This window comes from Amblyomma maculatum, chromosome 1, assembly GCF_055883805.1.
Source record: "Amblyomma maculatum isolate TAMU_Amacu chromosome 1, ASM5588380v1, whole genome shotgun sequence".
NCBI lineage: Eukaryota > Metazoa > Arthropoda > Arachnida > Ixodida > Ixodidae > Amblyomma > Amblyomma maculatum.
The window spans coordinates 266,057,115-266,083,673 of NC_139344.1; the positions used below are offsets into that span (position 1 = coordinate 266,057,115).

At 42.7% G+C, this 26,559-nt stretch overlaps 2 protein-coding genes and 1 non-coding gene across 12 annotated transcripts in view; 1 reads left to right on the forward strand and 2 right to left on the reverse strand.

Moving 5' to 3' along the window:
* htt (huntingtin) overlaps window positions 1–21,354 on the forward strand; it is a 144,627-nt gene extending 123,273 nt beyond the window's left edge. For both annotated transcript variants that reach the window (XM_084591124.1, XM_084591125.1), the window contains exons 53-61: window positions 884–983; window positions 6,110–6,249; window positions 14,178–14,245; window positions 14,339–14,444; window positions 14,662–14,824; window positions 17,323–17,483; window positions 19,150–19,237; window positions 19,320–19,466; window positions 20,881–21,354. In XM_084591124.1, the coding sequence (XP_084447250.1) occupies window positions 884–983; window positions 6,110–6,249; window positions 14,178–14,245; window positions 14,339–14,444; window positions 14,662–14,824; window positions 17,323–17,483; window positions 19,150–19,237; window positions 19,320–19,427 (934 nt within the window). In that variant the 3' untranslated portion in view covers window positions 19,428–19,466; window positions 20,881–21,354. The remainder of the gene's footprint in view (window positions 1–883; window positions 984–6,109; window positions 6,250–14,177; window positions 14,246–14,338; window positions 14,445–14,661; window positions 14,825–17,322; window positions 17,484–19,149; window positions 19,238–19,319; window positions 19,467–20,880) is intronic.
* TRNAS-AGA (transfer RNA serine (anticodon AGA)) lies at window positions 217–292 on the reverse strand. The gene has a single exon. It is a non-coding gene; the product is annotated as a tRNA-Ser (tRNA).
* A 39-nt stretch (window positions 21,355–21,393) lies between the features above and the next one.
* Window positions 21,394–26,559, reverse strand: part of LOC146206460 (uncharacterized) — a 71,099-nt gene continuing 65,933 nt past the window's right edge. For all 9 annotated transcript variants that reach the window (XM_084591135.1, XM_084591131.1, XM_084591130.1 and 6 more), the window contains one exon: window positions 21,394–25,210. In XM_084591135.1, coding sequence (XP_084447261.1) covers window positions 24,764–25,210 — 447 coding nt within the window. In that variant the 3' untranslated portion in view covers window positions 21,394–24,763. The remainder of the gene's footprint in view (window positions 25,211–26,559) is intronic.

The following is a 26,559-nucleotide window of genomic DNA, read 5'->3' on the forward strand; positions in this document are numbered from 1 at the left end:
GTATATATGTATATATATATATGCAGACAAATGAAGGGGAAATGAGGGTGCTCGTTATAATATATGAAGGAAAGAAGCCAACAGTCGGCGAGGCCAAGGAAAATATTGGTGATTGTGCTTTGTCTTTTTTTTTTTTACTTCGCTAATCACATAAATTAGTAATGTAATCTGCTTAGGGGAAAGATAATTAAACACAAAGTAGGAGGAAAAACAACGTGCCGATGGTGGGAACCGAACCCACGACCTCCGAATATCTCGTCCGGTGCTCTTCCAACTGAGCTACATCATCGGCCGCTGTCCCACCTGCTACTTTCTTGGGTATTAATGTTGTCTGTATATGAACCTTGAAAGTGTGTGTATATATATATATATATATATATATATATATATATATATAAGCTTTGATTTTAAATCTATGACATTATCACTGCGTATGTATATATATATATTTGTTTAAGCTTTGATTTTAAATCTATGACGTTATCACTGCATGCCCAGGCCTTGCAACTTTTTTTAACTCTGCAGTCTGTTCATCACACTTATGCAGGAAAGTGAGTAATGATTCATTATGTGGTAAAAAGAACGCGTGCATATTAACACGGCCTTCTCAGATTGCATGCCAACTTATAAGCACTATTACAGTAACTAGAAGACTTTGTTCCGCTACAGTGGACCGCTATGATCACTGTTTTTCTGCATAAAAGGTTCCTCCTGGCAGAAGTGCTCGGGCAAGCAGGCATGCATATTATGGGGGAACCTTATGCACATCAGAAGACGTTTGCATGCAGTTCTGTCAGTTCACATGGTCTCTACCCTTTTCACTTTTTCCACATGACTACATCTTCTTGAATGCTGTTTCGTATTTATTTTTTGTCTTTTGCAGCAAGGACAATGAACCAAACATGCTAGCATTGTGGGCACTGGCATTTTTTCTGGCTGAGAACTACTCAAACAAGCAAGATCTGACACCGAAAATCGTCCAGGTAGTTAGCCTTGTTTATATATTCATGCACAAAGAGGCCAGGGGTTATATTTTGTAGCAGATTTTTTTATTTTTTCAGAATGTAGCCTTTTGCTTTCTTGTCATTGGTCAACTCTACACCACCCCCCCCCTCAGGACAAGAAAAGTGGATGGGACAAGCACTTTGTCCCGTCCACTGCCCTCATCCTTGTCTGTCCAAGTGCTTTCAAATTTATTGTATTATACTAACTAGCCCAGCTAACAACTTTGTAAACTCTCGTTACCATGCCTAGTACTCAAATCGATCTCTTTAAATCACCAATTTCGAGGTGTTGGGATCATTTCTCGTACACCTAGCGCCACCCAGTAGTTAGTCTGTGCACTGCACTTGTAGAACCAGTTGAAAATTTCCTGCTCTGGCAATGTTCTGATTTTTGATAGACCTTTTTGAGAACTAATGTGCATGTGCTGTTGCGAAAGGGGGCGTGACAGCTGCACTTGAAAAAAAAAAAAAAAAAAAAGCCTGCCACTCGTGGTAATGCAGCATTAACATCAAATTTTAGTGATCAAAAGACTTCCAGCAAGTCAGATATTGAATCATATCGTCAGCTTTGTTATCTGACGGTTCTGAGTGGTGATAATTGCCCAAAAATGGCGCCGCTATTCACTAGTGAGCTTTGACTCTGAGTCAGAGTGGTTTTATTTCATGAAAATGCATTCCTGAAGGTCTACCGCTTGTCCAACATGTGTACCCGGCCTTTACAGCCAGTTTGCAGCAGTTTTGGTTTGGTGCCTCGCAAAAACCAGGAACTGCTTCACCGCGTGGCACGAGAAATTAGGCTGTTCCCACCTGTAGTTTATGTAGCTGTAGAACGGGGCTGTACAGGTAGTTTATTTTTTTTGCTCGGTGTTCCTGAGTTATTGATCTTCAAAATGTATATTCTAAATTGTCTTTGTTAACAATGTGTCTGTGGGTATCATGCTTTCCTATCTTATCTTTATCAACTTGCCACAAAAATGGCGATTTTCCTTTTTTTTTTTTTTTTTTGTTCCCTAATACATTTTTTGCATTGTAACATGTTTTTGGAAGCAGCATTCCATTGTGTGCAATTTCGTATGCTGCAACGCTTGCTGCAGTATTATTTGTACTGGCAAAAAAATCTCTATCTTCAGAGACCTATGAAAAATGGCCATTTTCTTGCGGTAACAAAAGAGTTAAACCATATATGTTAGTCTTTAGCTCTTGAATTGAATCGCTGAATATTAGGGAATCAAAGAAAAGAATTCTAATTGCCGTGCTGTGCAAGCTAATGCGCCAGTGCAGTTCGGCAAGTGAGTTTGTTGTAAATTTGCGATGTGGGGTATTTAGTCCATTTTGCACTGCTAGCATGAATTGTGTGTAAGGTCAGTATGATTAAAATCATTCAAACAGTTGATTTCATTGCTCTTAGGTCAGCAAATCACTCATGGTTGACTCACTCTTGCTCAAATTCATATCATGATCTGAGTTGTGGATGCGTCCTGACTCGGATTCAGATAAGTGCCTGAGTTGCGAGTCCATGCCCGCATTCAGGTCACGATCTGAGTCTCTAGTATGGGCTCAGACTCAGATCATGATCTGTGTGTTTGTGATGACAGTGTACTTTTCCTTTTTTCCCTCATTTATCAACAGCAGAGGGAAGAAATATTTATTGTTGTGACGAAGTATGCATGAGGGTGCAGAGGCTTGGCTGTGTGTCTTGGGGAAAGCTAATTTTGTGGAACATCTTCCTGCATGTACTCCCCGTCATATTTTTGTGCATTTTGCACACGATGAATGTTGCCACTGTTACGCAACGTAAGGTGGGCAGAGAGCTAGATAAGCCTTTTCTAGTGTTTTGTTTTTCCTGCTGACAGCCTATGATATCAAGCATTGATTGCATTTGATAATAAGGTAAAAGCACGTGTGGTGCTTCGCTGACGTTATGAAAAACGATCAGCCAAACTAAACAGCAATTGCAAACAGAGATGCTCCACTACTTCATCAAGCTTTGTATCCTAGTGTAGTGCCTTATGCTTACACACTGTGATAACCTGACCGTACAGGCCTTTTACAGAGGTACTGTTTTATACTGCTACCACATCACTAAACACAACGATTTGTGCATTAATTACTTCTGCATTATCTACTTTTGGTAAAGTGATTGACGACAAACTATATAGCTACATGGGACTTTAGAGTGTGCAACAGTGACAGGTTTGATAAAAGAAGGGGAAGGGGGTATGCTTCCATGAGAAATAATATTTATGAGAAAAAATAATAAAATTTTGTTTTAAAATAAACACTGAAAAGTGTGCCAAATTTGCAAACAAATAAAAACTCAAAAGTCTACGCTTTAGAGGCAGTAGGAATGCAAAAACTTTTTCAGCACATTAAGTTTCAGCACATTTTTTCTAATGCGAAGGAAAGATAGCCAGTGGTCCCTGAGGGTGACAGAATGAATTTCATGGGAAGGCAAGCATGGCAGTGGGAGACTAAAGTTGGGTGGTCGAATAAGATTAGGAAGTTAGCAGTGATTTGGTGACAGCATCTGGCACAGGACCAGGTTAATTGCAGAGATATGGGAGAGGCCTTTGCCCTGAAGGGGAGGCAGTCGGACTGGTGATGATAGTGAATATATTTTCTCAAACAGCAGCTTTGTAGTTAGGTGCCCATCGACACTTGATTTGCACTCTCTCGGAGATTTTAAAAGCCAGTCACAGAAAAATTAGCATTTCAAGCATACTGTCATGACTCAGGCAAACTTTAAAGGAGACTGTGAGCAGCCTCATGCCACAATTCCTGCCCCGTCCTAGTAACAATCTCTGCAAAATGAGAACTGACATGTTCTGAAATGCCGACTTGCAGTCATACCTGTCCCTCCCCCCTTCTTTTTTTTTTTTCCGCATAGCTTTCTCATAGTGGAGCCATATGCTTGCATTAGAAACTGCTACCTTTTGGAACCATATTGATATTGAAACTTGTACCCGAGCTGTATGCGCAGATGAGTAAGCAGCACCATACCTGCCAAGCCTCCTAAATTCTCTAGTTTGTAGAGACCTGAATTTCAGCTGAACCTCCCAATTGTACAGACACAAAGCTATTTCTGCTGTAAATTGCCCCCAGTTTTATTCAGAAGTATATCTAAAAACAAAAAAAAAACTAGTTACTATTGGAGAGCCATAACCAACATTACATGTTTGTTTTCTATTCAAAGCCAGTGTGATTGTAGCTAGCCTAGCCACCAGCAGATTTTTCAGACTTCAGACATTTTGAATCATTCATACCTTAAAACGAACCACTAGCTTTTTTGAGAGACTATGGCATGTTTCCAACCAATTTTCCGAAAGGAACGAAACTAGTAAGTTTGGTTTTTCGAAATAAACAGCGCATTTCTTGGTGTTGATCCCACAGTGCAAGCGTTGATTGAATGTGCTTCTGTCATTCATTTATTTATTTAGCTCTCTATGCTTAGTGGCACGGGCAGGCACCACTTTATTTTTCAATATTTTTCTTGGTCCCAACATGCACAATTTTGGGCTGTTTGTAGTTTTCTTCACATTGTTTGGAAAGAGTCCTGTTACTTGAAAACATCAGCACTTTTGTCAGTCTGTGGCAAACGGTGTGGAACAACAGGACAAGAGACAAGTGCCAACTTACAACTCAGTTTTATTTAAAAGAAACGCAACTTATAAAATCTGCACCGCCCTCAAATCACATGCTAGCAACCATGTGATTTGCACAGATCTTTGCTTGTCATTTCAGATTGCTCGAATGATATGTTTGCATGTGATTTGAGGGTGCTGCAGATGTTATAAGAAGTCTAAATGAAACTAAGTTGTAAGTCAGCACTTGTCCCGTTGTTCCGCATTGTTTGCCACAAATGAACAACTAACGCCTAAGCTGTTGTCCTGGACCTTTCTCAGACGTGCACAGAGTTCACTTCAGATCAAAGGAAGACTGCTGTGCACAGCTGAGACTGGCTAAGCTATAGGCATGCATCTTAAGCCAGGCACTGATTTTCGAGCCCCTATCACTTAGAGAATGGTGAGGGGAAAAGAGTTTAGAGTGTGGAGAAAGACGGGTAGCCCTCATTGCTGCATCATTTGCCTGTGACAGTATAGAAGAGCATTCGGAAACATTTATTAAAAATGGCCTTCTGTGACTTGCTTTAGCGGCCACTGAATCTTGCAAGCAAATTGTGTTTAGACAGCTCTGCCATTTGTACCTCACACCACAAGAAAGAAAATACTATTGAGTGACAAATAACATGACAATCCAGAACCACTTTTTGCAAAGGACCACTGTATTAAAAAATGCCTTCAGGAAGTACAAGCACACTCTGGATTATTCTTTAAGTGAGCAAGGTCTGCCCAAGTCACTTTTAAAGGGGCACTAAAGTGAATTATTAAGTCTTTTAATTGCAGGAACTCTATCTACTTGCTCTGAACATTCCACGAAACTTTGAATTTATTTCCCTGTGTGGCTCTACTGAAATCAGATAATACCGCCCGCCTTTTTTTTTTTTAAACCTACCATAGAAAATAGGAGGTCACTGAATAAGCGGACTGCGTTTCAAGAATCTAATAGCTGCAGCTGGCAGATTATGCGGAGTGATCATGTGATGTGTAGAGTAATAAATGTGATTTAACTTTTCTTTTTTTTTACGGTGAGCTACATGCCAAAATTTTTGACCTGTGCTTTTAATGCTCACTGTGTCACGAACGTACTACATACATATCCCATAGTGTAGAAATGTCATTGCATTGCATTGCAATACTTTGTCATTGCAATCTGTGCTTAGTGATTTTTTTTTTTTTTTTAAAGACTGTGCCGTTCTATAAAAGCAATACCTTTATTGTCAGTATTATTGTCATTATCCTGCCTACAGTAGTGGAAATTTAGCCAGTAGTAGCATGTTTTCTGCAAATTTTGTAATGTTTTCTCACAGACCACAATTTGTGTAGTCACAAATGTGACTGAATTTTAATGCATAAGTGTCAAATATGTATAAAAAGAAATGAAACAATGAGTCAAGTTCTGAAGTTATACTTCATACTCAAGGAAGAATGAAACAGCAGCTTTACTACCTTAGTCCTCAATAGTAATGGTGTTGTGTCTATTTTTAGGTTAGCTTGAGCCTCTGCAGTGGAGACAACCTTCCTCTTTCACTCTACTTGTGCATTCTTCATGGGCTGGAGCGGCTACTGTTAGCAGGTGTCATTGAGAGTCAAGACAACGAGCTCATAATCAAAGTTTGCATTGAACGGTAAGGACCAGCTTTTTTGTGCGACATTTATTAGTGGTGCCATGGCAGCTTCGAGCACAAGTGCTTGCATTACCTCCAGGCTAGAAGGAAAACCTCAGCCGCACCACGGTGGTGCAGTAGTTAGGGCGCTCGGCTGCTATGCTCAAGGATGCGGGATTGAATCTCGGCCACAGCAGCTGCTCTTCGATGCAGGCAAAAAGCGAGGCGCCCATGTGCTGTGTGATGTCAGTGCACATTAAAGAACCGCAAGCAGTTGAAATTTCTAGAACCCTCCACTACGGCGTCTCTCATAGCCTGAGTGGCCTTTCATGGGACGTTAAACCCCATAAACCAACTAGCCAGTTTCAGTCTCGGTGTACTAAGTTGCAGCACACGGCAAACACTTGCACATTGTGACCGCAGCCTGTCTGGTTCGGTATATTGTCACCAGTGGTAAATTTATTAATGAATATGCGTTCATTTGCTTGATATGCTAACTGTGATGTTTAACAATGTGTTATTGACTTTATGACATGTAAATCTGCACTTCAGTGTCAGCATTATCCCACATAGGAAATGGCGTGGAACATGCCCTGACAGTGCACATAGCCTGCTACAGTCTACAGTCTTACAGTCCTACATAGTCTTACAGTCTTGAAGAGGATGCAGAAAGTAGAGGCTATGTTACTTGCCTTACATCCTGCCACCTAAATCAGTTCAGCACTGTGACATAGACATGTGCATATGGCTCAGTGGTTAAAGTGCTCAGCTGCAGAGTGCCATGTGCTGAGGCTGAATCTGTGAAACAGTTCACTTCAGAACCAGCTCATTCTGACATGGGCATGAGTAGGGCGAATATTGTGGGAGGACAAGCAGGTGACAGGAACCAGTAGGCTATCAGGTGAGCTTTCTTTTGCACCTACGAGGGCGTATCAATTATTTTGAACTTGCACAAAAAGCCTGTGGCATGGCTGTGTCCGGTTCCATTTTCATGTAATTCTTCAGCGGCACTGCTGTCACGCCAAGGCTGGCACCTGAGTCTGCACACTCACTTCGCCAATATGAGCTGCTAGTTCAGCTCATGGAGCAGTGGAGTCGTGAGTTGCGATAGTTACGAGACATAGTAGACATACATGTGGACTAAGTAATATCACGTAATTAGTGGTCAGACTTTTCGGCTGAAACCGATAAAAAACTGAAAAAAGTATGGCAACCTCATTTCTCAAATTCGTTTCAACCAAAAAAGGTCATTATTCTAACATGTAATGCATAGCTGGATGGCTTTTGAATACTAGTTTCTGTCAGGTGAAAAGTGCAGTGAGCAGCACAGTTTTACAATTTGCGGTACTGCTCCGCTAGCCTCCGCACCTCTGCATACTGGAAAGCAAAACCTCCTCACCACCTGCTAGCTAAGTGCTGTTTGTTTACTATCATTATTGGCATAGAGCAGTTAGTCAGTTATGTAGGTTTGTCAGCAGCATGTAGAACAGTGATGCAAAAGTCTGCATGGGCATCTTGCTAAGATATGTTCTGGCTGCCGCCTCGATTGAGGGGCAGTTCTATCATTGCCATCAACACGTGAACCACATTGATGCCCTACCCTCTCGCCCAACCCAGCACTATAACCCAACAATGACTTGTCAACCGTGCTCTTAAAAGTAAGCTTCCACAAGCATCTATGCCTGCCGGCTATCTTATTTATCATTTGTTATTTTTTTTTAACAGCAATTTCATTTATAAGCCGTGTCAGAGATTACCATGTTCTTACTAATTACTGGTAAAAAAAAAAAACTGTTCATGCCGAAAAAAATACGGGATATACTATAAGTGCTTTTTTAAAAAGAGCACGCAGGATTTTCTCATTAAATCACTAAAAAAAGTCAGTAATTCATTTTTCAAAAATTGTATTTGCCAAAAAAAGAAAGCAAAACTGCATTGTGAAACAAAACTGGGAAAATGCAGCTGAATATTCAAAATAATTGTAATCTTAATACGTTACCCCTAGATTATAATAAATGCACTGAACCTCATGAGAAGAGAAGACAGGTGAAAAGAGGAGACCTATCATAATGTCATCATTACAGTTCACGTAGCGTTAACAAATCACACCCCACTGTCCACTGCAGATGGCTGGCTACCACAATTGCTAATTTTTCTGATGATATACACCAACATCATTTCAAAAGTAAAACTTTTCTTCAGCAATGCATAATTCTAGTTTCAGCAAAAAAAAAAAAAAAAAGAATGATGAACAACCCCTTTCTTTTCGTATTCCTGAGACAACTGCACAATGCCCTGTGTGACCCAAGTAAAACACCGCAAGAATATGGTAACAGCCATGCAAATGCAGGGTGTGTACTGTGTCTTATGGTCACAGTATGCACCCCTTTTCTGTGCGTATCATGGGCTGAAGCCAGCCATCAACGCACCCTTGCCGAGAATTGCCTGCACTTCTGCTACCAGCTTCCACCCTGAAGCCTCCATTTGCAAAACCTGAAGGATGCAAATTACACTTTTTTCTCGCCACTGTGGTCTACGCCTTTTTATAGTTTGGTGTACTAATCCCTTCAAAACCTGAAATGCCGCCTAAAAGCATCATCAAGCTTGTCCAAAAAATCTTCACATATGTTCGTCTGCAGAATGTACTTCAACACTGAACAATGCTCAACATGCGAATTCACTCATTAATGCAAGCGAAGGAACCACTGTATTTACAGCGAAGCAATTGCTAGCTTTTCAGTTCTACAGGTGGATGGTTTACCAGTTCGCTGTCTTTTGTTTGAAAGCTCTAATGCCAGAGAGAGAGAGAGAACAACTTTTATTTAAAATGCCTGCAGAATCGGTTAGGCTCCCTCCAAGCAGGGAGGACAAGCTTTTACCGTGACGCGGCCACTACGTCAGTCTCGTGCGTTGTGCTCCTTGAGGTCTTGTTACGTCCCTCGCTACTTCCGCGGGTTCGAGAGGGCCGCCGCCCCCTTCTTGGGGGTGCTGCCCCCCTCTCCTCGGTTTCGCTCGGTCGCTGCCTCTCTAGAGCTGCCGAGACCTGCTGGACGGCCTTGAGTTGTGTCTCTTGATCACAGCTCCTCGTTGCAGCCTCTAGCTGCGGCGGGATCGTCATCTTCTCGCTAGCTTCGCGCGGATTTACGCTACAGTCCCAAAGGATGTGAGTCGCGGTGGCTCTCTCCTTCGCGCACAGTCTACACATGTCGCTTGCGTGCACACTCGGACACATGTGCTTAGCTAGCACCGGGGTGAGCAGGGACCCCGTCTGTAACTGTCTGTATAACACTGCCTCCTTCCGGGTAAGCCCCGGGTGAGGTGGCGGCATAGTCTGTCTGTTCAGTCTGTACCATTTCACTATTTCGTTGAAGGTGGTCATCGTGTCCTTGGCACTGCGCCGCGACCAAGACTCCGAGTCGGCCGTGCTTGCAGCCGCGCGGTTGGTTAGTCCTCGCGCGGCCGAGTTGGCCGTCTCGTTGTGGTTCACGTTTCCGCGTTCCAACACGTCACTGCCCATGTGGGCCGGAAACCACTTGATCACCACAGGACTTTTGCGTCCGATGTCTTCGGCCTTGCGCAGTATGCGCGCGGCCTCACTACATACCCTACCCTTGGCGTAGTTCTTCACTGCCGTTCTAGAGTCACACAACACTGTAGTGCCATGTACAAAAACTGCAGCGATCCCCCCCACCAAATATCATCACGCCAGCTGGTGTTGACATGCAGCCAGTCGCGATAACCATCTCATAGATTCAACCCTGTGCTATTTAAGTGCATGTTAATAAACTCCAAATTGTCTCAATTATCTAGAGACCACCACAGCGTCCATCATAGACCGAAAATTAAACCCCTTAAATCAAACCAAACCACCATACATAGAGACATGCAGACATAGAGAGCCAGCAGTTTAAAGGAGGGTTGTGTGGATTGGAAAGCTTCAAGGTCATCATTCCAACTAAACCTCTCGTAATTAATCAAGCCTGCTGTGGCACAGCTCTAGAGAAATTGAAACTTATTGAAATTGAAAATTGAACAAAAGCTTGTTCAAATGCTTTACAAGTCTGCAAATGCTCCATCTACGTCAGCACAAGATTGCCAAAAAATCATTTGTGGAAAAAGAAGCTGCTCAGAGTCGGATGACTCTCACTTCCCAGTTCGAACTGGCCAGCTGTTTTCATTAAGACTCATGCTCAACTGTTCAGTATCAGCTCACAACGAAAGCGAGGTGCAAACATGATAGAATCGCATTTGACACTTCTTCTGGGGAACTGTTTGTGCGACAAGGCTTATAATTTGTAGTTTGATAATGTGCAGCAGTGAAAATTTTGCTGTGTAGTTAGAATCTAGCTTGTTTATAGGGTTTGGTTTATAAGGTTTAACATCCCAGATCGACTCAGACTATGAGGGATGTTGTAGTTGAGGGTTCTCGATATTTTTGAACAGCCGTGGTTCTTAATGTGTTTTGACATCACACAGTACATGGGCATCTTGCTTTTCACCTCCATTGAACATTGCAGCCGGATTGAAGCTGTGTCCTTGGGTTCAGCAGTGAAGCACCCTAACCACTGAGCTAGCACAGTGGGGCAGAATCTAACTTGTACCTAAGTTCTTGGTAATGGGCAGCAAGCACTATTGTGCTCCAAATAGCGAGTAATAAAACTGCTTATAGCCGAAACTAAACTTGCAGACAAGCTAAGCAGCCGTCATTGCTGTCAGCTTACTTGACCCTCATTTTTGGAAGGGCTAGAATCAACATGGACAGAAAAAGACAAGGATGAGCACTCGTCCTTCTGTGTCTCACCCTATGCACATCGATTCTAACGCTTTCAAGAATGACATTCATGCACCGGCTAGGCCAATCCAACACACTTATTTGGCCGAGTGTCTCTAACAGAACTGAAATCTGGCAATTGAAGGCTGCATCCTGACTCACTGCTGGCACTCTTATCACAAAAATTTGTTAGCAGTTGTGGTTTTTTCTTTCCAGTGAGTGTCTCTCCTCCTCTCCGGCGCAGATGGGCACCGGTTTTGCGTGGTGGCGCTTTGAGAGACTTCGTGTGCAGCGGTGGCGTGAAAACTGCGCGTGTGGGATAGAAAGTGTGCGGGCTTTTCGTGTTAGCTCAGTGTGACAAAATGCAGTTCCTTTATTTTCTTTAATGTCCGACTTTGTTAAACCCTTTCTTTCTTTAACAACAAATTTAATGCTGGTGAGACCAAGGTCAGAAAGAAAGGCACTTCTTTTTATATATACCTGTAGGGGTCCATGGCAGACGCACCCAGTTCCACTGCTACATATACATACATCTCATTTATTTTCTTCTTAAAGGGCCAGGGTATGACCTTTTAAGCAAAGGAGCCCAATGCTTTGATCAGGTACTGGAGATAGTCTGTGCAAAATGCTACAGCGATATGCGCACTGCAAAGCAGCAAAAATGCAAATCAAAGCTCTGTCATCCTCTCCTACGGGAAACCAGCTTCCCCATTCTCTACGCTGGCCCGTCTAGCTGCTAGGCTGGCGTCAGAATGGCAGCGACATCCATTGGTCCATCTCGCTGACTAACGGGTGAAGGATGGGCGTACACAACTAATTGTGTCCGCTGCTCGCCGCGCACTTTTTCTTCTCCACGACCGAACTGAATGCAGCGGCCCGCGCTCCCTCGCCCATTTTTCGCGCATGCAGAGTACCACGCCCCACCTCCCGTCAAACGTGGGGAGGAAGGGGAATTTGGCTTGCAGAGGCTAGACGAGCGAGCAGGAGAGTGAAAAACCTTTGCGAGGGAACGGGAGGAGAGAAACGCGACAGAATTGGGTGATTGCGGTGGTTGTAACTGCGTTATTAATTACTCTTTTTCAAAAACATTTTGCGGCCTTGTGTTCTGGGGGCGAAGTCTCACATTCACCGGGGAAGAAAATATTTTCGACCAGAGGGGGGATAGTGGCCCTTTCAAAGTCCAGAGGCATAACATAAGGGCGAAGTTTAACATATTTAACATTTTTAGAAAATGCTGAAAAAACAGAAAAAGCGAAACACAATCAGAGGTAGCTAAGTTATAGATGCAGAAATTACATTCAAAATTCTTAAATGTAGCACAACAGCAGAGAAGCAAAAACAAAAATACATACAAAGCAGATAAAAAGGCAAGAAGTGAATTGTGTTTCTGGGGGATGACGTGTCATGTAAAATGACTTTTTAGTTGTTCACAGAATCTTATTCTTAGTGTGCAGGCGACTATGTTTTTGGGCAGGGTGTTTCATAAGACTATTGCCTGAGGGAAGAATGAGCTAATCATTGGTAGTGTGCAAACAGGAATGCATAATAAAGACTCACTGTGTTTTACACGAAGATATTCTTAGTGGCGCCTCATATCTGCACTTTGGATAGTAATAAAATGTGTGAAGAAGGCACAGCCGAGATATGAGAGTGTGATGCAAGAAAGGGCAGTCCAAGGTTTCTTTCAGAGCCTAGCTCTTATGCACCCAGTTGTGGGTTGAGCCGTGTTACTGTTGCCATTGTTGCCAATGTAAACAAGCAAAAGAGTACCACTGCTTGCTCATAGATGGCGCCAGAGTGGTACACGCCGAACGCTCTGCCTCCACTTGGTTGCAACACACTCCACTCTGTTCACGTCTTCTACTGTGGAATGTACTGCATGCAATTGATTATTGTCTGCGTCAGCTACGCCACTTACAGCATTACCTTCCTAGTATAAACCATCTGTAAAATTTAAGTAGTATACGGTCATGCCTCATTAATTGACCCCCGTTAATATAGACGGCTCAAATTATGGACAGTTTTTCAGAGGACCAATCTTTTTCAATGTACTTACACTTCATTAATATGAAAACTCGGGTGCTCAATGGATAATTGTCAGTGGAAATGCACAGGCCCCTTACATGCATTTTCGTCACGTCTATATGGACACTGATGAGACCGAAACCTTAACTATCACACTCATATGTTTCATTTTCTGCGCTAGAGTGCAAGCCATTTGAGGGGTGCAATGAAAAAGCATAAATGATCTAATCGGCGACCTTTTTCTTGTGAGGTGCCATGCATTGCAGTGCTAAATTTCTTACCCGATGTAGCTTACCATTTTTCGTATTGTATAAATTGCTGTTAAACAAACTTTTTCTGCAGCTTCTGCAAAGTAGAAAACTGAATTCAGTCACTTTCACTTGACCGAGTGCTGGTGTCACGCTTGTAACCAGTTGTAGAATTTGACTGATTTATCCATGATATAGCCATTAAGCTATACTGTTCCACTAGACGTGTCAAGTTGCACCATATTATTTGTATTTTTGTGTTTTGTGGTGTTCAGGGCAATAAGCTTGTAAGTCCAAGAATTCACTGGCCTCTGCAACGCAGAAGAGCTGACTTCATTCAAAGTGCTTTCTTTTTTAATTTTTTGCTACACGATTTTTATTAAGGACGACTCACTACATGGACAGTTTTGTTTGCGAGCTAATTTATTCTGAAGATGAGCGATGCAACCAATGGAAATGTTTCTTCTGTTGCTCCTACTGCTAAACGAGCTACGTGAGCAAAGGCTCGGCGCCACCAACGCCAGAGTCCAGAGATGCACGCTGCCACCAAAGCACTTGCTATGGACCGCTTCCGATAGGACTCTGCCATTCGCACCGCCAAAGTTAAAGAGCTGTGCTCATATTTTACATTAAGGTGTATTGTAATCATCCTTAGAATTTTCTAACTTCATTAACTGCAAAGTTACGAAGCAAATTATGGTTTTGCTGCAGAAAAAAAAAACGGAAAATTTCAGGAAGTGCATTTCTTGGTTACTGGTTGGTTGTGTCTTTTAAAAGCACCTCAAGTGCTGTGAATCGATGGTTGAAATCACTGATCATTACCAGTTGGTGCGCTAAGAAGAATGCTTTTTTGGGGCCACTAGCAACTACATTTTACATGAGGCGCACCAATTTTTGTTTTCCAGCATTCGGCACAGCAAGCCAACTGAAGCAATGCCAGCCCTTGGTGTCATGCTATCTGCTCTTTACATTGGTATGTGGTTAATCTTATTTCAGTGCTTCACAGTTGCACAGTGCTTTTTATGTCGACTGTTGATCAGCATATCTTCCTTGTTGCTATGTTTAGCTCAAGGAGTAAACAAGCGACGGTCTCAACCTTCAATTGAGTTGGAGCCCGCTAACAGTGAGCAGCGAGCTGCAGCTTTAGAGAGAGCGACTCTTCTCTTTGACAGGTGCGTATTCTGTTCTTAAAGATGATGTTGCACTTTTGCAGCTTCTGTGTAAGCTTGTCCCACTCCCCTTATATGCCAAAGGAAGATTATTTCTTAACGTGCAAATATCTACAGCTTGTCTTGCAGTTGTAACCTACTCTGAATGTTAGTGATCGAATGGTATGTTCATCGGTATGTTCCTTTTCTCCTTCCTTCCTTCCTTTCTTTTCCTGTGCAGGATCAAAAGAGGCTACCCATTTGAGGCTGATCTTATCAGCCAGATCCTACCTGGATTTCTGGGCGAGTTTTTCCCAGCACAAGATATCCTCAACAAAGTTATTGGGGAATTCCTCTCCAATCAGCAGCCTTACCCTCAGTTTCTAGCTGCAGTGCTCTTCAAGGTGCGAAATGCAGCATAGGGGGTTGCTAATTTGTGCTGTGATCTGATCTTAGTATCTGTTTTGTTTCTCTGCTTTTTAATCCAACCCGAAGTAGCAACAAAGAACATTCTAATATCGCACTGGAAACCAAGGCGTACTCTGTAGTAACTACTGTCCCTGCACAACCTAGCTGCATTACAGTGTAATGCATTATTTTATGTGTTGCGTTACTTGCATTGTGACCATGTGCAGTTCAGTAGCTTTCAACTCTGTCCTTAGTGCATGCATTATTTTATGTGTTGCGTTACTTGCATTGTGACCATGTGCAGTTCAGTAGCTTTCAACTCTGTCCTTAGTGCAGGAAAACAGGCCATTTCAGGCTGATGTATACAAAAAAAAATTTATTTATTGCTACACATCGTCATGTAGCTAATAGGATTCACTTTTTAATTGTGTAAAGAAACAAATGCATATTGCTTACGAATAAAAAGATGAGTGGCAAAATTTTAGACACACGCAAAATTTCTGTGGAAAGGGAAGAATAAAAAGCATTGTAAGTTTTGTGTGTTACAATGTCTGAAACAGCCATTCATGAGAAGCAAAGAGTTTTCCAGTCAGCTGGAAAAAAAAGGGGGGGAAGGGGGGGGGGGGGTTAATTGCTTACACATAGTGCCTTGGGCTACTCCGCAGTGCAGTGCCATGTTTGGCACCAAGTTTTCTTTCAGAGAACTGTGTCCGCTACACTGCTGTTGGCACAGAATCATTCAGAACATGCTTGCTACCTTCAGGCAGACAGAAGAATCGATGAATCAATGACGAAAACCCAGGCTTGGCAAAACAGTCATTTTCGGTCCAGACTGAAATAAAGAAATCAAACTCACCTTTTCGCACAGAGCATGCACCTGCAAAGACAAAAAAAAAAAAAAAAAAAAACGAAAAAAAGTCAATAGTGCTAAATCATGAGAATACTGACGTTACTGATCAGGGTCAGTGCAGGAGAAGGATGCTTGCTGCGATTGCACCGTTTTAACAGCTTTAAGTTTTAAAGATATCTCCTCCGGCAGCTGATGAAAAAAAACCTTTCGAAACTTAAGTGCAGTCCTTTTGCAACATACTGAATGGCCCTGCTTGTCCAGAAGTGGCCAGTATTGCTCAGAATTTGGGCTTTTTGTGCCATTGTTCAAATTGAACAATTTGGATTACCATGGTAAGCAGAGTTAGTCAACCGATGTGAGGTGTAGAGTTTTATTTTTTATTCTTCAAACATCGTAGCTTGTTCATATTTGCAAAGTGGCTGGCAGGAATACAGTATTTTTCATTTTTGAGTACCTGCCTGGCAGCTAACACTGCAAATACACTAAGTGCATATGCTAGGCATCTGGATACTGATTCTCACATTCGCTTTAACCAGCATATTCATGGAAAGCGCAGTCGCCACACATTGGCGACTTGTTAGCAGTTGTACTTGTGACACAGACAGAGGTGGAAGAAAGCTTGTTGCATTTTAGTTTCAACACCCTATTTTTCTAATACAGTAGAATCTCAGTGATACAAGTTTCACAGGTTCACAGAAAATGTTAAGCATTATCTGAAATTGAAATCGCCCAAAAACAAAAATGTGCATACAAAAGGAGAACGCATTTATACTGATATGCTTCGGCTGGCAAAACATAAGCTCACATCTAACATGAAGTTCACTGCCTGCAGTGCCTAGCGATGACAGTGTTGGTGATGTGCTGGTTGCACGCCACTAGTCAATGCTTTTGCGTACTGTGCAACTGGCGGTCACGGTGTTTGCAATGCAAAAAACAGCACTTGTTGCTTATAGGGGCAGTTGCAGCTTCTGCGTTTGTACCATTTAAGTGATACAGAAAATTGCTCGGAACACCCGAAACTGTGCTAATACCCAACAATTTTACAAATGTGGATTTTACGTTAAGCGATTTTTACAAATTCGTATCGACCGTGACTGTACCATCAAGATTCTGCCTTATTTCTTGTTCCATTTTGCAGTGTATTAAGAAACATTTGCATGCTATATGCTTTTACTTGTATACTTTTGTACATTTGCATGCGATTTTCAAGAGTATGTTTTGACTGTTTAATATAAACAATAATTTCTGTGTATCTGGGATAGACTGTATACGTTTTCCTCGCTCGACTGTTCATACTTTTGTTAAGTCAACTTGCCAGGTTCTTTGACACACTTGACGAGGAAGTCTACATCATCCACCCCGTTATCACTTTTGCTGTGCTCCTAAAATGCGGTGCTGAATTTATGGGTAATTCTGATATTCCTTAACTGGTCAAGAAAAAGGAAGGCCATTATGAAATTGATGATATGAAGCCTTCGGGGTATCACAATCATCCAGTAGTCCACCATGTTGCTTGGCATCGTCTGCATGGGCCATGAAACATGCAAATGCCGGACCTTGTGTTGCAGTGAAAAATTGGCTTTAAGAACAACATTCTTTGGCTGAGCTGCTTTGATGGTGTCTTATTCTGTTCTGCATTTACAGGTGTGTGAAGGGCTTCATGAAGGTAACCATGAAGAATTAATGCAAGATTGGGTTCTCCTTTCATTATCAAACTTCACACAGCGTTCGCCATTGGCAATGGCCATTTGGAGTCTCAGCTGCTGCTTTGTTGCAGTAACCGCAACAGTCTGGCTTCGTGCACTGTATCCTTTCATGGCAATTTGCATACTGGTGATATATTAGTTGGAAAGTAATGAACGCATACACCCTTGATTCGTGAAACCCATGTGGTTTGAATGCTCTCAGCTTTCAACCCATCGAATGTGTGATACACAAGATTAACAGAGCCTAAATTAAAATTTAACTTTAACATTCATTACCAACTCCAAGGGGAACCTCTCTCTCAAAGTACTGCTTGGCAGCCTCTGAACCAAAATAAGAAACAAAGCCTGTAGTATTCGAAAAGGCAAAGTTAAAACCTTTTTGCTGTTGGAAGTTTTTTGTACAATCGACGTGTGATAACCGAGCAGAGTGAAACATTTGATTTGAGAAGTAAGATATAATAAGCAGCTCATATACAAAAATTTGGCGCCATTTAAGCAGACAGAATCAGTGTTTCAAAAAATTGGTTGCCTATTATGCATTTAGACACCAGAATATTTCTTGGTGTATTTTTGCTTTGGAATTATGTGCACGACATTGGCAAACATTGGTCACCACATGAAATCCGCCTATTCTCAGTAAATAACTTATAACCGAGTTTCTTCACCCATGCAATTTCAGTTCCTGCGGCCAAGCGATGGTTGCAGCATTACGAGAGAGCGTGAGGTCACACGCGGCATACGAAAACTTCTGTATAATGGCTGCTTGTCCAGTCATTATTCTGGTTTCTGGAGCAGTTTAGCATAAGAGTTGGTGTGAATTAAATGACATAATAGCAATGATATTGCAGCCGTTATATGCCTTACGTGATGTGATGTCGAGCCATCGTTCAGTAACCTGAAACCGAAACTTAAAATATATATTTACAAAAATATTCAGTTACAGTTTATTACGCTGGCACATTCCATGTGGCAATCCTTATTGATTAAATGTCAGCTGCACCTTTCCACAGCAAATACAGACTAATGAAAATTGTCTTGAATTGATAAAACTCTAGCTTCTAAAAGGCCATTTTTGAGCCATGATGGGTGGACATGATGGGTCCGGCAGTCCATTGGCCTTCAGTGTAGCTTCAGTCCTTATCACCTAGCCAGTGAACTAAAAATTCACCAATTATTTTTTTGTATTTATTTAAAACTGTTGGGTGGATGGTGCCAATGGGGAGTTCAAAGCCGTAAACAAGACCATAAAAATTGTCTTCATTCCTTTTAAGCAAGCTTTGTCCTTCTAAATGCTGTGGCAAGTACACCTTACAATGACTGTGGCACCCGCTTTTGTTACAAAGTGACACATTCAAAGAATGAAATTGTAAAATCTCGAAATTCTGCAATATGCTAATCTTTCTTTAGAATTAAAGGCCTAAATCTATTTGTGCTTCGAACAGTGTGTATTCCTTCGTCTAGTTAACGAAGTCCATCCATTTGGACTAGGAAACTAAAATTAGATGCAAGCTAAAGCTTTTCATTAAACTATAAATAATTAGGCTTCTGGAAAGTGGCAGTTGGCACTTTAATTTTGAATCGCAGTACTTCTAATAAAATTTGTAGAATTCCTTGGACAGCATCATTACTGATTGAATGATGAAAGTTTTTATTTGCTTTAATGCTGAATGTTTTTATATTTATTGGCCATTGCAAGATTACAAATTCATTTCAGGTCAGTTGAATTGGGCGTTGTAACAAACATTTCCTTGACCAATAAATACAGGTTCCCATTGATTCAGGGCAGAATGGGCATGTTTGAAGAACATGATAAACAGCTGTTCTACATCTCTGCTTTGGATTTTCAGAGGCAGGCAAGTTTGAGTTGTGCTGTTGAACGTCTTTTCTTACCTTCTCGGTGGCAGCCGATGGACTTAAGCCTTCTTTCTTTTGCAGCTTGTAAATGAGCAACACAAAACTCAGTTCTACAATATCATTAAAGGTGTGGCCAATCCAGATACCCCTTATGCGGAGCTTCTAAAGCAGCTGCCTCAGCCACCTTAAAGGAGGAAAACAACCAAGGGCATTCTCATTGTTCTTCAGGTAAGCACTTATAATCACGTGTTATATTCTACCATAAAGTGGATGTTTCTATAGCAAGTCCTGTCTGCTGGTGAGATTGACTGAAGAGCTCATTTGAGGTCCATAAGATACAGAAGAGTCCTTTTATCACAAACTTCAAGGGGCACCAAACTTTGCTTGTCTTATCGGAAGTTCATCTCAGTAGGAGTGCTCCTTAAAAATATATTTGTGCATGCCTAATTGTCATGTACCAAGTGTTTTAGCGAATAATTTCAATATTTCAAAAAAAAGTAGGGAGTTGAGAAAAGAAGGGTAATCCTTAGTTGAAGTGCAAAAGAGAAGGGACCAATAACAAGGAGGACACAAACAGCACTACGAACCGACAATCCAAAGTTTCCACAATACAGAATGGTTAATATTTTCAGGAACAAGCTCTCAGCTGCAGCGAATGTAATTTACGTGGTTTTCCCCTTAAAAGTGAGAATGAGTGCATTAGTATATGCACAGGAAGCTCGGTGGAAATGTGATGCCCGCTGATGACATGTTGCAGCAACAAGGCACCTAATTCGAACTGTATGCGCTATTAGCACGACCAAAATATTGCGGAGCACCCTCTTGGTTTTTGAAATTTTGTGACACGTTCCGTAGGGAGCACATCATCATCATAGTTACTTGCATCCATACACGAGCACATCAGTGACATGCTAACATATGTAAAGTGCTTCATTCATTAGGTGACACATGACAAAAGTTATTGCCTAAATATGTTTTCCATTATTATGGCCATATGTTCTTTTGCTTAACTTGGAAAAGTGTAGCCATTGCAACTGCCGCGATAACAACCACAATTCAACATATGTGGAATGTGGCCCTAGAGTTTTTAAGCCCCAAGTCAACACGAGGGTGCACTTTACACCAACACTTTTTGTCTATGAGCAGCAATGCATGCGTAACACCATGATTTAGATTTCTGCCCCTGCAAGTCGCGATAGTGCGTGCCTTTTCCCCACTGGCAAAAAAGCAATACCTAAGAAAATATGGCCCAATAAAACAGCTTTACCCCAGTTTTATGCAATGGTGCATAAAAGCAACCTTTTTTTACCTGCACTTTTGTGCATAGAAGCATTCCATATACTTTTTTTTCTTCAGGGCCAAACAGACGCCACATGAGTGCTGTCATGCAAGGTAGCCATGATTCACAGTCACTGTAAGAGTTCATCTTAAGCGTGCTCATATTTTATATTGAGCTCTTGGGAAACAAACCAAATGTTCTCGTACCATTCATCTTCTCCAATAATTTTGTCTTCAAGTGGAACCTAAGAGGAGTCTACTGTAATTTCCTGCAAAACACTCAAAAAACTTTATCCAGCGCAGTTTATAATATTGAATTCAATTAATGTATTATATAAATACACTTTTTTTTTTTTTTTTTCAGGAATAAAGCCAAGCAGCTGAAAGCTCAACATGGTGCTGTAAATAGTCTTTCTTGAAGAAGCAGAATTTGATGTTTTTGGCTGTCTTGTGCACAGCCAGCTGTTAAACATGTTGGAGGAGTCAGATGTATGATAAACATGGATCATGTTGACATTCCCAGGCATTCCACAGGTGCTCTCAGCCCCATGCATGACTACGACCATTTCTCAACCCCTTTCTGCCCTGCACAAAATGATTCCAGAGTTTCATGACTCAGAGCAGTGACGTGCACTCTAGTCAGTTCCGTGATGGACTTATGCAGCTGCACGGGAGCGACATGCCATATTGTTACTCGCACAAGCTTCAAGCTGGCTGTGGCCCCAAGTTCACACTGCATGTGAAGCTACATGTTACTCGGGTTACTTAATATAAAAAAAAAATCCAATTTCCTTGTACAGAAATCAATAAATGCAGCTTCAAGAAATGTGACACAAAATGTGACATTGTGTTTTTGCCAATACAAAAATAAACAAAGTTGTCACATTGTCAAAACATGATATGCAACTTTATTAAGCAGCAGGTACTTTCCATTGAATGTGGTACACATAATGTCATAATTATGGATGCTTCACAGTTTCTCATGTATTATGCTCGTAAGGACAGTTGAAACACGGTTCAGCTCTTTCAGTAAGCAACAGTTGTAGCACTACTTTGACACCTTCGACTGACACCGCATGTGCAGAGCTGTTGTTTTCAACTTGAATAACACTTTGCGGGCTAGTTCGTTGATCATCACAAGGTAAAACAGCGCGAAACCACACACAGGATGCAGAAAGACGAGACAAACACAGGCGCCTGTGTTCGCCTCGCCTTTCTGCATCCTGTGTGTGGTTTTGCGTTGTTTTTACCTTGTGTTGTTTTCAGCTAACATGAGCATTGCGCCGCCATGCAAGACCAACAGTGAAGCACAATGCAGCTCTGCCATGTACTAGCTGACACAGTGCGAGGCTTTGCACTGGAACAGCCATGAAAACATTAAATCTAGTGCAGTTTATTTAAATGTTAGACTGGAGCATTACCTAACTGGCCACTGACAGAGTTCATGGCTTTATGATGCACCTTTCCCAATGACAGTGCATATGAATTTGTTTTTGTCTTACTTTATTAGCTTTCACAGTAAGCAGCTAGGAGGTGCTTGGCACATCTTGTTAGCGTATAGTTCATACTGTCATGTTTTATACGATTATACCCACACGAACGAGATCAAAACACCCACCTGTCCAAGTCGAGATCGAATTAGGACAGCTTGCTTCAGTAATTCCAACTGAGGCCTTACAACATGCATCACACACGAAGACTACACTGCACTGCCAGTCTCGACCAGATGCAAGTATGCACAAAGCCAGGCATTGCATGGCCCCACAGTTTGGTTTATACTTGGCTTCATGCGCTACTAATCAGTGAACTTACGGTGCTTTTTTTTTTTTTTCAATGGAAACACTCAGTCATATCGCCCACTAGTAAAGATAACCTCCAAGATATCGGCCTCAAAGGCCACAGCTGCTATCTCAAAGGCCACAAAATGTGATGGCATTGTGCCAGTGTTGTACACATTTGTTTGCGACATGCACTCCAATGGCATTTGGCATCACTTCCTGTGTACTGCCACAGGGGCAGTGTGCCTCTGCCAAAGGTATCACAAGTAATGCAGTGATCAGTTTGAAAAGAAATGCACAGAAATTCCTCTGCTACTAGGTTGTTGCTGGAGTAAAAAGTGGAAATATGGAGTACAAAAAAAAAAAGTCCTATAGCCATCTCCTTTCATAGTTCACAGCAAGCTAAATTCAGAAAATCATCTACAACTTTCATCAGAATGATTAAACAGCAATGAGAATATGTGTTCCTTGTTTACACAGCATATACTCAAATTTCTTTCAATGGGTTATGCTAGCATCGAAAAGCTCGGCACGCTACAAAATGTCCATATTTCGACACTTGGAGTACACGAAAAGTGTGCAGCTCTACTGACTACATCACAATTATGTGTTCCTTAGCCAGGGCAGCCATATCACAAATGCCATCGCAGCATCATGGCTGTGGCACTAGCGAAAATGCAAGGAAAGCATCACCCTTTAAGCAGACAGTGAGTGCTTGGGTGTTTTCAACTGCTTACCTGTATGCACATCAACTCTAGTGAAATGCATCGAGGTTTTATGCAGTGGACACAAAGTTGTCAAAATACACATTCTCAAAGCTTGTTGGCACATGAACAGCTCCACTGATTGCTTAAATGCAGGGCTAAATACATGTAGCTTTTCCCATACACCTTTGCAGTGGCAATGGTAAAGTGGCAGTGAGTTCGCAGCCAAATTGAAATGGGCCCAAAATGGAGAATACTGGGGAAACTGAGCAATAATGCAGCTGACCAAGCAAGCACACAGGAACTGACATGTCTCATACAAATGCCCACATATTACACACACGCACACACACTAGAACAATGCCCATAGAAGCCTTCTATGGTCAATCTACTACTGTTTTCGAGACGTCAAAGTAGTAACAATGCATATTCAAGAGCTGAATGCAACCTTTGGCAAGACGTACACTATCTGGCTGGCAACAAGCCATTTAACTATATACACAGCCTGCTAGACCTGTAGCACTGCTGGGGACAAATAAATGAAATTGCACAGAATAAGCAAACAACAATTAAGGGGGGGCTCTTTACAAGGTGTTTTTATTTCAAACACAATGCAGTGCGACAACGGGCATGTATCAAGATTAGCCCATCTACACTGAAGCCCAATTATTATGACCACACATCTCATGACCAACCTCGCGAGGTAAAATGATATATTACTGTTTGGTAAATGGGCTTTATTTTAATATGCGCATGCTTTGAGACCACTTTTTAACTGAGAACGTAGTGGGTCATTGTTAGATAGCTCACTGCAGCGCACATGTGACAAAAGTGCTTTGATTTGGGCAACAATCACCTACAGTGCAGCCTACTTAAAAATGCATTGCAGCATGACATTGCACTGCCAACTATTGACAAGTTCATGAGTGGCCATGAAGTGTTGACCAAAACTAAATCCACACAGCACAAAGCAGTCACACAGTTAATACAAAACACCTTTATTTAAGCCTATCGTGCTGCACTGTGAAAGCTCGCAAATTTGGGGTGAGGCGCAACCCTCTGCATGATTTCATCTCAGAACTAAGAACCGGAAACTCTGCATTCATTGCACTTTTTTATGATGCGATGATTTCCTAAATCGACAAATGCAACAGGGCCAGCAGGCACCTTTCTCAAAGGCATGCTCTCGAGAACGGCACTTGCCAGGGCCATTGCCTTTGCTAGTTTGTGTGCTCATCATACATGGTATGCGATATGGAATCTTGTATTCCTGCTGCCAATCAATGAGACGCTGACTGTCCAAATAAAAAAAGCCCCTACCTTTCACTGTTTGGACACACTGATTTTACCCCACAACCCTGCTGGCAAAGCTCTCTGCACAATTTTCACTAAGCTAGCCATAATAATTATAAACTGCAAATGTGAAATAAGCAATGGTAATTCATACATTCATATACGACATGAGGGTAGAAGTTTGCTTCTTTCAAAGGACTTAGTGACAGCACTCCTGACTATCAACATGTAGAAACTGAATGCAAAAGATGTCTCCATTACTGTGTGAATTGTCCACTTGTTAAATTGCACTGAATACATTACAACTGCACTTCTAATGCATCTGCGCCGGTTAAAGATTGTGCCAGTGGTGACAACTGCATCAAAAGGGAACTTCCGGTTCTGAAGCTCTGAGGTGATCACGCTGACCCCGCCCCCTCTCAAGTGGAGGGGGGCACACCGGACCAAAGATATATCACAGATAAGTGTGGTGTCAGCAACTTGACTCGGAGTGGTACCAGCCGTCGAGTTGCTCATGTGGCAAGGTGGCACGCGACACAGCACGCAGCAGCTCGCGGTTCTGGTTGAATATGAGTTGCTCATGAGGCAAGCTGGTAAGCGACATAGAACGCAGCAGCTCGCGGTTCTGGTAGAACAACTCCCAATAGCTCGTTTCCAGGTGCTGCCGAAACTGAGCTGCCTGGTTACGCTCGTGTTGCCAATGCTGGCGCTCCTCGTCGATGCTCTTCAAGGCTAGCTGCAGTTGACGCCGGCAGTGCTGGAGCTCAAGCCGCAGCGCGCGCACTTCTTCACCAATGCTGTCAGCGCCTGATATACGCGTATCCTCCATGAGTGTGGTCAGCTCGGCCACCTCGCTGTCCAGTTGAGGAGTGTCCAGCCAGGACGCCCCCTCCACTGCGGCGGCGGCAGGGCTCCCGTCCTGCATGCCATAATTTTGCCATCAGAAACGCTTTGCCCCGACAGTGGAGGTTATTGGCGTAGCTGTAGTTTACCCGATTTCGCGTCGCCGCGGGAGAGCGGCGCGGAGGAGGGGGGTGTGCGTTCGGCGATCGCTCGCGTGTGAGGGCCGGCCGCGGTGATGACTGAAAGAGTAGGCCACGGATGCAACCAATGCGGAGCGTAAGTACTCGCGCGATGCCTCACGTATGCGGAAGGCCCGGCAAAAGTGCTCAAATTAACTGAAGAGAAATCATTGTAGCCCTTTCGTAACAAATACAATCGTCTCATCGTTGCGGTAATCGTTTTGTACGTGAACCAGCCAGCGTTGGTCACTCGCTCTGAAAGGTTCGAATGTGCCAAAACATGACCTGCATGTAGGACTATACCTACAGAAACTCCAACGTGGCCGGACGTGCTGCTGCTGCCGCGTGTTGTCACGGACAACCCTTTGCGTGTCGGAGCTAATGTGCACTGCCCAAATGCACGCGGAATTGAGATTCGACGAAATAGTCAAGCGCGTAGCGTTACACGCAGATGAAAACGACCAAGCCGCCGCCGCCGAGGATGGCAGTCGGAAAAATAGGGTACGTGGAAGCTTAAGCTTCGCCTTTAATTGTATGATGTGTGGACAGCGTTAATGGCTCCCGTTGGGGTTCCTCGTTCGTATGCATGCATTTTCCTTTAAAATAGAGTGAACACAAGCCGCGCTCTATCGAGCGTCCTCCTAAGCCAACTACAGAAATAACATAGTGCGATCCTTCCCCCATCGTTTAAATCAGGGGCTTCGTTATAGTGGTAAAGTGATCGCCCATCACAGCTGCGAAAAATACTCCTGTAAAATGCGCGGGGGGAAAAACAGCTCCAATCCCGTATCGAGACTTTTTTTTTTTTTTTTCTTTAACGAAAGGTTATCACAACCGAAAACAACGTAGTTCACCATGCATTCACACTAGCGCCAAACCACAACAATATAGACAGCGGGGGCGCAAATGTTCACCGCAGACGAAAAAGGAGGCCGGGTCATTTGACAACGGAGGAACAATCCTTGCAGCGAGCGTGACTGGTTGGCCACGGCCAGTTTCGAGGAAAGCGCGCGCGCGTTTCTCCCAGCTGAAATTGGCCGACTGCCAACCATCGGTAAACGAGGGCCGTGCTTGGCAGCCGGTATTCTCGGCCAGCTAATGTAGGCCAAAAGGTGCACGGGCCCTGGGTTCATAGTTAACCAGGCTTTAATTCAGCCAACTATTTGGCAGATGGTAGGGAGTCGGCACCCAATGCTCGGCAGCGGAACATACGGCCCAAAGCAAGGCCGTGCTGCCCACGAGGTCA